The sequence below is a fragment of the Globicephala melas genome, chromosome 3, assembly GCF_963455315.2.
Source record: "Globicephala melas chromosome 3, mGloMel1.2, whole genome shotgun sequence".
In the NCBI taxonomy this organism is placed as follows: Eukaryota; Metazoa; Chordata; class Mammalia; order Artiodactyla; family Delphinidae; genus Globicephala; species Globicephala melas.
This window is the reverse complement of record NC_083316.1, coordinates 11,389,870-11,401,977: the sequence shown is the minus strand read 5'-3', so window position 1 is coordinate 11,401,977 and position 12,108 is coordinate 11,389,870. Positions and strand designations below refer to the sequence as shown.

Sequence of the window (12,108 nt, the reverse complement as noted above, 5' to 3'; positions counted from 1 at the left end):
TTCAGAATTTCGGATGAGCAAACAGGTGTATGATTTATTTCTTTTGGAGCTGGAAGGACCTAAACTTGGTGGAACTGACGTGGGAAATAACTTAATAAAGACACTAAATAGACATTGTTATCACCATTGTTATTGGTGGTGGAGAAAAAATAAATCTGTTTCTGAGTTCAGTTGTTTAATCTTTCATTTTAATTACCAGTGCAAGTTACAGAGAGAAAGAATCTTTGGGAATAAAGCCTGGGTGATATGTTAAAAATGAGAACTGTGGAAGGCTGTCATCTATTTCCTTTTATTGATTCCAAAACTTTGGTTATAGTTGAAGTTTATGAACAGAAAGAACTTGAGTTTTCATTTGCATCCTTGTTGAGCCACTTAACGTTTGATCATGTAATTGATCAATAGTACATTTCATGAAGTTGTACTGAATCACTGATGTACTTTCTTATTCAATTCAGGGATACTTTTCACATTATCACAGTTTATATAAAATTTTTACATTGTGGTCTTAATGTATAGAATACATAGCACAAATGTGTGTGTGTGTGTGTGTGCGCGCTAAGAGATAATCCCTTTGGTGGGAAAAATGCTAATAGACAAAATTATTTTGATTAATTTTGCCCCTTTGTATTAATTTGTAAAAGAACTGTATTATGGAACTAAAGTTGTAGTTCAACAGAAATATGTTTAAATCTGTCATACAAATGAAAATATGCCTAAAACTTTATCCCATAGGTTTTCCATTTTTAAAACTCAAATGAAAAGCAAATAGCAATTGTTCTATTTTCTTTCAGAGGTATCTTTCTTTGCCCCATAACTATTGTTCTATTCTACTGTTTGGCCACTGGTGTGCTATTTAATGAACAGTTTGCTTTTGGAATTCCAAATATTACTTTAGGTTGTAGTATTTACTTTAGAGTATATTATTTCATCAGTTTCAAACTATGGGGGAAATGTACTCCTTAGCCTTATTTTAATCCTTTGGGAATATAAGCATTTCTTTAAGTGACAATTTTATTTAATTAATGTTGTTAACAATGACATTAAATTGACCATAATCAACTCAATAATGTTCAAGCTTTTACTTACTATCTTTAAAATCAGGAAAGGAATAATTTGTACTTTATTGTATGTATTACTAGTAAGTATGTTCATTTTCTTAATAATGGTTTTCATAAGCACTGTGGAGGCATAATTTTAGTCTCAATCCTGTAGTTCTCAAGTGGAGATGAGAATGGAAATGTAGGTTGTAATAGGTTTTGCAAACTATGTTGAAAATTTTGGACCTTTCCAAATAGTAAAGGAAAGGTCTATGACTGGGAGCAGAAAAGGGGCTGATGGCAGAGCAAAAGATCAGTGAGGAGACCAGTTATGGTTAGTGTAGTCCCCCGAGCAGTAATTAAAGCCTACATTAGGGCAATTGCTATGTAATTGGAAAAAAATGGAGGAAGGCTTATGCAGGAAGGCTCAGTAATACTTGGTGCAGATTTCGGATTTGATAGCCCATGGTCTCATCTCCAGCAGACATGAAAGCATGCATCCTTCACGTTGTAAGTGCAAGATTAGAAAGTTCTCCTTAAAAAAAATCCCTTTCAGCTCCTTTATTATGCTTTTACAATGATAGGTGAAATTCTAAAGTGTGATTTATTTTGTACCAACTTATAATTTTACTTTTCAAACTACTCATTTCCAAATAAATATTACAATGCATCTGAAAAATCCATGCTGGAAACGAGTGAAGGGAGGGGATAGAGAGAAGAGATGTCTTCTGAGCAGCTGTCATGATCCAGTCACTGGTTTGAGCTTCTTTGCTAATGATATCCTTACAATCACTCTCTGAGCTGTTTTTATGTCCATTTTGCAGATGAAGAAACTGAGGCTTATAGACTTGCATAACATGGCCAAGGTCATGCAGTTAATAAGTCCTGGGTGTTAGAATTTAAACGTGTCTTCCTGATGTCAAAATGCTCACTCTTCTCACTGTTTTACTCTCCTTCCCTTACCTGTCTTCATGTGCGGACTTTTATCAGGCTCACCTTTAAGAACTCAGAAACGATAATGAGAGTGTGTAAAATTTGAGAATATGGCAATAAAAATACTTGAATTCTTTCCATTTAATTTTATTATCACTTTGTTTCCTAGTGTAACCATATTGTGAGTGCAGTTATTATAACTGCCCATGGAAAGGAATTTTATAGTAACCATTGAATGTCACTTGTTTATACTAATTTCTACATTATCTCAAATATAAGATTATTATCTAGTAAATAAATGAATTAAAATGACCAGTAAGGATATTGCCAACAAACACATGAAAGGATGCTCAACATCACTAATCATTAGAGAAATGCAAATCACAACTACAATGAGGTATCACCTCACACCAGTTAAAATGGCCATTATCAAAAAATCTACAAACAATAAATGCTGGAGAGGGTGTGGAGAAAAGGGAACCCTCTTGCACTGTTGGTGGGAATGTAAATTGATGCAGCCACTATGGAGAACAATATGGATGTTCCTTAAAAAACTAAAAATAGAACTACCATATGACCCAGCAATCCCACTACTGGGCATATACCCTGAGAAAACCATAATTCAAAAAGACACATGCACCCCAATGTTCATTGCAGCACTGTTTACAATAGCCAGGTCATGGAAGCAACCTAAGTGTCCATCAACAGATGAATGGATAAAGAAGATGTGGCACATATATACAATGGAATATTACTCAGCCATAAAAAGAAACGAAATTGAGTTATTTGTAGTGAGGTGGATGGACCTAGAGTCTGTCATACAGAGTGAAGTAAGTCAGGTAGAGAAAAATACTGGATGCTAACACATGTATATGGAATCTAAAAGAAAAAAAAAATGGTTCTGAAGAACCTAGGGGCAGGACAGGAATAAAGATGCAGATGTAGAGAATAGACTTGATGACACCGGGAGGGGAAAGGGTAAGCTGGGACGAAGTGAGAGAGTGACATGGACATATATACACTACCAAATGTAAAATAGGTAGCTAGTGGGAAGCAGCTGCATAGCACAGGGAGGTCAGCTCGGTGCTTTGCGTCCACCTAGAGGGGTGGGATAGGGAGGGTGGGAGGGAGACGCAAGAGGGAGGGGATATGGGGATATATGTATATGTATATGTATAGCTGATTCACTTTGTTATGCAGCAGCAACTAACACAGCAATGTAAAGTAATTACACTCCACTAAAGATGTTAAAAAAATAAATAAATAAAATGACCAGTAAGGAAGCTTTCAAATGTAACCAAATAACACATGGAAGCAAAGACAGTAAGAGCAGGTCTTAATTGCATTGCTGTATCTCAATGAATTAAGAATTGATGCAAGTTTGAGCTTTTGTTTTGCTTAAAGAGGGAAGTTTTCTTTTTTCTAGAATGTTCCAGGACCTGACTCACTGTGCTCAGAGCATGAGTTGGGAGCCTGGTAGGGTCCCACCCACCATAACTGTTCAACCAATGGTGATTAACTAGCTAGAACATACAGCAGAGGCCAGTGCTCTTTGCTTTTTGCCTTCGTGCAGTTTTGCTACCATGACCTTTATTTTTAACTTCATGGTTTTTGTTACAAAGGGAGAATTTTCATGTCTGTATTTCTGGCACTACGACACGACTAGATTTTCTGGTACACTAATGTGTTTCAGTTTATCAGTTTGAAAAGGGGTATAGCATTTAATCATTCACCGGGCAATACTGAGAGCCTACTACGTATCGGACATTGTACTAAGAGATGGAGAATGTATCAATGAACCAAAAAATCCTTGCAGCATAACTATTAAGTAATTTATATGTTATTAGAAAGAAAGTAAATAATCACATAATTAACGAATAGTCCTATTATGTTTTATATGATTTCGTGTGATTCATCACTGCATATAACTTTAGATTTGTAGTTTTCTCAGTAGGGGGTAGAATCTACAAAACCTGCTGAGCCATATCCAGAATACCTAACTGAGGATTTACCTTTCTGAAGCTGCTCTAGCAGTGTGAGCTTGGTATCACATGCCCAGGTACCCGCACACCTGGAAGTGCCGACAGTGCTCTCCTGTTCAAGTCACCTGCATTTAACCCTCGTTTCCCCATATTGTATTTACACTGAAATGTGCGTAACTTTAGTAATGCAGGTAAGCATAGGTACCTTGTCAATGGACACTATATTTAGAAAGCTTTTCAAGCAAACTTGCTAATGCGTATCTTTCTCTTCCAATTTTAAATTCTATTTCCTCATTGTCTTTTCCTCTTTTGAATCTTTTATTAACTTCAAGTTAGAGTCTCTCATGAAACAATTTGACTTTCATGTACAATTTGACTTGGTGCTGGCAGCATCTCCCAGCCTCTGGGTTTCCTGCTGCCCTTGGCTTGTTGAGTGTCATGGCTATTTCCTCCTTCCCTCACCCTCACCAACCCCATCTTTTCTTTCCTTCTCTTGCACTGTCTCTCCCTCTCCAAACCACCAAAAGGAAGGAATAGCCAATAAGGGTAATAATCTTCCAAAGCCATTCTCTCCCCAGCTACCCATAAAAGCCTTTTAGGAAGGATTCAGAATGTCCCTTCTCTTGGAGAGGACAGCATCTATTCTTTTCAGGTCAAGATGATTTTTCAATTTAAATGTACCTGCAGTAGCAGCGCAGTTTGCTTGCCTAACTTTTGGACACTTGCTTGTCACAGAGTTCGATACTATTTCAACACACAAGTTGAGAATAATCACATTCAAACAACAATAGAGCTCTTTTAAACAAGAAACCAAACAGAGGTAAATGTATTTAATCTGAGACGCATATATTGTCTTCAAATAAATTTCAGTTTCAAAACAGGAGTAAATATGATCACAGAAGTCCCTTAAAAATGAATTGACTTTAGGAAATAAATAGATGGTAAATAGTTAATACTGGTAATATTTTTAGCACATTTTACATTGTTTGCCACCAATTCTTCTTTCCTCCATTAATTCTCCTCCTCTAATTTTGATGTCCGTATTTCCTGCAGTCAAATATGATAACTACAGTACAGGAACTCGAGAGCAGCCCCATAGGTAAACTTTTTAAGGAATGGCCAAACCATAGGTGTTCATTAAGAAAAAAATATATTTATGCAAATTAACAGGAACTGGAGAAAGAAAGAACTCATCTCATGGAAGATGTAACTGCAAACAAGAGGAGAATGAAGGAGCTAGAAGATAATTTGCTTTACCGTCTGACCAGTACCCAGGGGTCCCTGGTGGAAGATGAGAGTATCATCCTTGTGTTGAGTAACACAAAAAAGACAGCCGAGGAGGTGACCCAGAAGCTGGAAATTTCAGCTGAGACAGAAATTCAAATTAACTCAGCCCGGGAGGAATATAGACCTGGTGAGTTTGGTAATAAAAGACAAATGTCACAGGAAAATGAAGCGAGAAATGAGAATTAGAGAAATTGAAGTAAGGATGTTATGAAAACAACTATGCAACGTGGGGTGGCCATTTGTGTTGTGTGGCATTTCTTTAAATATTCAGTAAAATTGAGACGAAGAAATTTTATAATGGTGTAAATTTTCTAGGTGCTTATAATTCATGTTATTGGCAAATTCTTTAAGGTTCCTGTGAACTTATTTTTAAACCAGAAAGTAAAGAGGAGAATTATTAAAGACCTCCGACTACAAACTAGTGAAGTCTGAGGAATTTGTGCTGCATTTGTGGGCTGTTCACTAGTTGTTTATCATTTGGTAACAATAAGCCTGTATTTTGTTTGTAGTCCTGTAGAGTTCCCATGAGTCCAGGTAGTTCTCTGGTCTCATGGGAACTCTTCAACCTTATCCACAGATCAGCAAATCAGTGTTGTTCATGGGTTATAAAGGGAACCTGCTAAAAGAATTCAATTTCCTTTAGTAATTTATCATGCCTTTTGGAAAAATAATTGAAACAATATCTACTGGTGGAGAGTCAGGAGTGTCATCTTTGCGATGCCTTGGCTTACCACCTTGAGGCCAAGTTTAGTCAGGGCTTCCTCACGGAGCTTAAGAATGAGGTCCTTAACAATGCCTACCCAGTTTGCCGGATGTTACAATACAATCCATGGTGTCCCACTGTTTGTCTTTTCTACCTATGAAAGAGTGTAATAAAATTTATTTGTAAGGGATCTAGAGATTCTAAAACAGAAAGTATCATTTAATGAACCCAAATAGCAGACTACTTGTTCAAAGCTTACAAAGAAGAATTAAATATATATGATGACATTGCTCTAGACTCCCATTGTTGGTAGATAGTCATTACTAAGACGTACAAATAAAACTTGTTTCATTTAGCATTTAGACTGATCTGTGCATGGGTCATTTATTTTCTGCACTTGTAGCAAGTGCGTCGTTGCTCTTTGTCTTTTAGTTGCTACTCGGGGCAGCATCCTCTACTTCCTCATCACGGAAATGTGCCTGGTTAGTGAGATGTATCAGACTTCGCTCCGCCAGTTTCTTGGCTTGTTTGACCTTTCCTTGGCCAGGTACGTCTGTACTCAGGAAGCCAAGCTGAATTCTGTATCTGTGGGTTAGAACGGTGACATTACATTGATAACTTATTTTCCCTTTGCAACTAAGCTGCTTCTTTTTCTTTAAATCTAAGTTGAGTGTAATTACCAGTGTGTTAACAAATCATTCTCATTTGTCATTTTATGCTTAGAGAAAGCTCTACCAACTATTCATCCACTGATCGATTCCTTTGGTTTCCCCAAGTTTCTGTTAAACAAGAAAATTCCCCAGACATTTTTGTGAGTGATAATACTCCGCAGGTAAAATTGATTCAGACAACATGGGGGATTCTGTTATTTCATGTGGAGAGAGTGCTTGTTATTTTAGATTTAGGAGGCTTACTCTTGATGTGTAAAAAATAAGAATTGGTCCTCCAGAGTTACTTATTTTCCATTAAAGGCGTTGTTTTTAGGGACAATTGAAAAGGATGGGGCAAGGCTGATTTAAATGTTCTCTTCTCCAGGTCTGTCAAGAGCCCAGTTACAAGCAAGAGGATCGCTAATATCATTGAGCACATGACCTATGAGGTTTATAAGTACACGGCTCGGGGTTTGTACGAGGGGCACAAATTTCTCTTCACCCTGCTGCTTACCCTAAAGATTGACATGCAGAGGAACCGAGTCAAGCATGAAGAGTTTCTCACCCTTATTAAAGGTCAATATTAGAATAGAAAGCATTGTGCAGATGTAGGAATTATAGTGAAGGTCTTGTGCATTTTTCTTTTTAGCAATAGCAGTTTCCTTGCATTTCACTGAAGATTGCATTTATGTGAGATTTTTTTTAACATTAAAAAAATTAATCACTAATTAATTAATCTTTTTATTTTTGGCTGTGTTGTGTCTTTGTTGCTGTGCACGGGCTTTCTCTAGTTGCGGCGAGCGGGGGCTACTCTTCGTTGTGGTGTGCGGGCTTCTCATTGTGGTGGCTTTTCTTGTTGTGGAGCACGGGCTCTAGGCATGCGGGCTTCAGTAGTTGTGGCATGCGGGCTCAGTAGTTGTGGTGCACGGGCTCAGTTGCTCCATGGCATGTGGGATTTTCCTGGACCAGGGATCGAACCCGTGTCCCCTGCATTGGCAGGTGGATTCTTAACCACTGCGCCACCAGGGAAGTCTGAGCTATTTTATTTGTTCATTAATTGCATGAATATTTATTGGGAAACTATTGCATGCCAGGACACAGAATAGGCGCTTGAAACATGATAAACAGTAAGTAAATTGTGCAGTGTGTGAGGAGCTAGTAAGCACTATGGAAAAACGGAGAAGGATAAGGGAGTTGGGGAATGTTTAGTATGTGGAGTGGGGAAGGTTTAAAATTTTTAATGGGATATTTAATGGGATCTCTCATTGGGTAGGATTCCCGAGAGATGGACAGGTGGCCAAGACCTGAGGGACCAGGGGATGCTGGTCCTGGGGACGTTTAGAGAAAGTGCTGAAGGTTGAGGAGGTGACATCAATGCCTCTAGTGGGAGAGGGCGTCCTATGATGAAGGCAAAGCAAAGCAACCAGGGTGGCTGGAGCAGAGTGGGTGAGGTGACCATGCCACTCATCCCATGGATATTTCCTCTGTATCTATTGTAGCATTGATCACAGACAGGGCCCCTCTGCCGTGGAAGGCTGGGAAACACACATTTGCTATCACATTCTTGAATGTCTGGACAAAAAGTATTTAAAGAAACAGTGGAAATGATGCTAGGCTCGAAATGGTTTTATCTACTCTACCTTTTTAAACAAAGGCTTATCTTTAAAGCTAAGGCACAACTTTATCTTTGGAGGGGTGGATTTTCATTGACTTCACCTACATGGAGAGTAGATTTGCAGAGGAACTTGAAGAGGATCCCAATGGGGGCAGTAGAGAAGGGCACACATGGGGGTATGTAGGTCAGAGTCATACTTATACATACACAAATGCATATTCATGTTCATATACCTATGCTTATGCATCTATAACTATATCTATGTATCTTATGGTAGCAATAAAGACTTATTTAGTTAGACCTGAAAACTCAGAAATTATGATTTGGGGATGATCTCTCTTTCTCTTTCTCTCTCTTGTTTCTAAACGTTGAACCCTTGACCCTTAGGTTTCTTTTTGTTCCAAGTGTCCTAAATCGGAGCACATGGAAGATGAATGGTCTGGTGAGACATCACCTTAGGTGGACATGTAGGTGTAGGAGTTGCCTTCTTCAGTGAGTCCTTCGTATATAAATGATTTCTGGCCTCAGTGACTCTGGTCCTCCAGCTGATGGAGCTTCCTATGGGAAAGTTGTTCCTGACACCCTCAATTCAGGCGTGAGATGCATTTCCCTATGGAAATGTCATTGAACATAGTGTCCAGAAATACTGTAAAGTGTGTTACAGTTTGGCGTGATCGAAACAAACATGGGATTTAGAGTTGGGAAGACTCTAAGGGAAAATAGTGGCTTTGCCACCTTCTGGATGAGTGGTTTTGATCAGGTTATTTACACCTTTCAAGCTTCAGTTGCCTCAGCTATGAAACAAAGATAGTCAAATCTACATAACAGGATTATTGAGAATTCGCACAACTTATATAAACCCTGGCACATAGAATAGCTCAACAGATGATAGGCATTGTTATATTATCTTTAGTTTTTTAGTTTATTTCGATTAGTCTGAGGTTTGCATAGGTTGGACAGGATTTTGTGGGACTTTGGCATTCAACAGCTATTTCTTATACTCCTTTAGGACACAGAGTTTCATAAGATTTCCCTTCGTTAGTTATGTTGGTGAAAGCTACCCAATGACATGAACTCTTTCTGTAAGGACTTTAAAATCACTTGTTTGAAAATGTTATTTACATAGCAACAGTGTTTTGATACTGATTTTTTAATTTACTCATCTCTAAGATGGGAAAGCATCAGGCTGGATGACTACGTCTGCCTTAGCTATGGCGCTTCACGATACAAGGTACAACTTGTATAAATCATTGTAAGCATGTTTCACTTTTACAAGGTATAATGATAAAGATTTAAACCTTCTTTCTCCCAAAGCAAGGGTTTGAGGGATGAAGGGACTGGCCTAATTCTCAATCATCTTGAGAATTTAGTTTGAATTATTCCTATCCCAGCAGTTTATTCATCAAAAGTCCATCTAATCTCATGCCATATTATCCAGGAATATGTTCCCCACTCCCTACCATTACAACATTCTTTGTTGCTCAAAGTATACTTTTGAGGCAGGCAAGATATTCATGACAGTGTTACCCTCTATTGAACAATGAATAATCTTTGGCTGCAAGGAACACTCTTTTCCATGAAAAGCTTCTCCCTAATCCTGTGGTGAATACATTATTCTTTTCAGTTTGTTGGAAAATGGACAGTTTCCATGGAAATTGGTGTGACAGTTTTCAACACAGTGGCATTGTCCTTAGGACTTTAACTGCTTCCTGGTGTTCAAGCAATCTGTTTTGCTTTCATAAGCTAATATTTTCACCGAAATGGCTTCACTTACCTCTTGTTCCACTTACCTTGGACGTCTACTAAGATGGATTTGGCAAAAGACAGCAATTTCGTGGGGTCCATGGTACCTGAATAAAGTAGAGATTGGCTCAGTGAATATCTTGAGTATTATTACTTGTTTATGACCTGCTCTGTTCAAAAAAAGATTGTAGCCAAATGGATTGGTTATATCTTTCTAAGAATTACGGTTAGAGCATATTTTCCCTGAAACATTTTAATAGATGTTATTTATTGAACAGTATATTTTATCCTATAGAAGACTTGCTAACCCTTTCTTTGACCTAAAATATGATTGTTCACACATTTAGTTTTTCTGGGATGGGCAACAATAACTTTTTAAACTGTCATTTGTTTTCTGGCGCTGTGAGAGTTATATGAGTTATGTGAGCGTAGGTAAATCATCAGCAAAAAGATAGGCATCAGTACCAAATGGAAATGTTCGTTGTGGGTAGATTGATGAAAAATAAGTGACATAGCACAGGGCCCTTGGGTGTGCTCAAAATGGATGTAAATAATATACTGATTTATAGAGGAGAACCCTTCAAACGCAGGTAGTGCTACTAACGTTTCTAGATAAATTATCTCCTTAAAATGAGCTTGTGCCAATATTTGGCAATTCTTAATGCTGACAATAGCTGCTCATTTAGTGACCCTTTTCTTTGTCCTTGATCCTGTTTTGAGTGCTGTACACTCACTTTATATATTTTCTGCCATTATCACAACACCTAGTCTTCATTATTCCCGTTGTACATATTTGGAAACAGAGTTCCAGACAGATGAGCTGGCTTGTCCCAGACCTTGGCCAGGTGGAGCTAAGACAGAATCCACTACTTACCTAAATCCAAAGCTATATTATTGATCCTTAAATGTGTTTTTCTAAAATCATCTATTCCTTTATTAAATGTTAAAGTTTGTTCATCACTATGACTTATATTTCTGAGTTTAATAAATGTCCAGGTAGTAAAAGAATTGATATTAAAATAGTTTCAGCAAAAGCTTTTTATAAGGAGATTGTTTTACAGTAAAGAAAGAAAAATTTAATAACTTAATATGTTTAACTTGAAAGGTGGTGCCTCGTTGGACTTGAAAGCCTGTCCTCCTAAACCAGCCAAATGGATCCTGGACATGACCTGGCTGAATTTGGTGGAACTGAGCAAACTTAGACAGTTTTCTGATGTCCTTGATCAGGTAACTTGTGCTTTGAGTAAACTTATGATCATGTCACAGTGAGCAGCTTCCTGATTTATCATTTGGCTACACTACTTGGGGAAGAGAGAGATTTCTTTGTCACTCTTAAAATGGTATGACCAGTGCTTGACTTTCCTCACCGCTCGCTCATACTCTGATAAAGCACACTCCATCCATGGCAGGTTGGTCTCGCAGGAAGAAATTGGTTACCTAGGAAGTTTAACCAACGCTGACCTGGATGATATGTCAGTATCACCAATTGGAGACCCGCGAGTGGGAAAACAGATTCAATTAGATTAAATGATTAGATATGATTAAAAGGTCTTGCCGTCTTTCTAAAGATCAAATGGAAAGTAATAAGAACACCCTTCCTCTAAGTAATAAATATCCATTCTTACCTCTTGTTTCTCTCTTCTTCCTCTCCTCCTTATACTGCCTTAGCTAGGCATCTGGGTCTGAATCTGACACAAACACCTGGCCTTTTATCTTTAGAAGTCGTTGTCCTTTCATAAGCAGCAAGTTCCTGATGAATTGTGTATATATTGGTATTATGGAACTTGGGTATAGAAAGTTGAATTGGGACAAGCCAGGAAATAGCTTCTTGAGAATCTGATGACCAGCGAGAAGCTGCATGGACCGCAAGGTGGCTTTCTTCAGCTGCCAGATGAAGGCTCTTTTTCACCAGAAAATGTCTTAACACTGGTTCTTTTTTTTTTTTTTATCATTAAAGTATAGTTGATTTACAATGTTACGTTAGTTTCTGGTGTACAAGAAAGTGATTTAGTTGTGCATATATATACATATATTCTTTTCCATTAGGGTTTATTACAAGATATTGACTATAGTTCCCTGTGCTTTACAGTAGGACCTTGTTGTTTATCTATTTTATATACAGTAGTTTATATCTGTTAATCCCAAGCCCCTAATTTCT

General features: G+C 37.8%; 1 protein-coding gene across 1 annotated transcript in view; it reads left to right on the top strand.

Moving 5' to 3' along the window:
* Window positions 1–12,108, top strand: part of DNAH5 (dynein axonemal heavy chain 5) — a 273,908-nt gene that overhangs the window by 232,968 nt on the left and 28,832 nt on the right. The window contains exons 66-69 of the mRNA XM_030856579.2: window positions 5,123–5,366; window positions 6,375–6,489; window positions 6,978–7,168; window positions 11,056–11,177. Of these exons, the coding sequence (XP_030712439.2) occupies window positions 5,123–5,366; window positions 6,375–6,489; window positions 6,978–7,168; window positions 11,056–11,177 (672 nt within the window). The remainder of the gene's footprint in view (window positions 1–5,122; window positions 5,367–6,374; window positions 6,490–6,977; window positions 7,169–11,055; window positions 11,178–12,108) is intronic.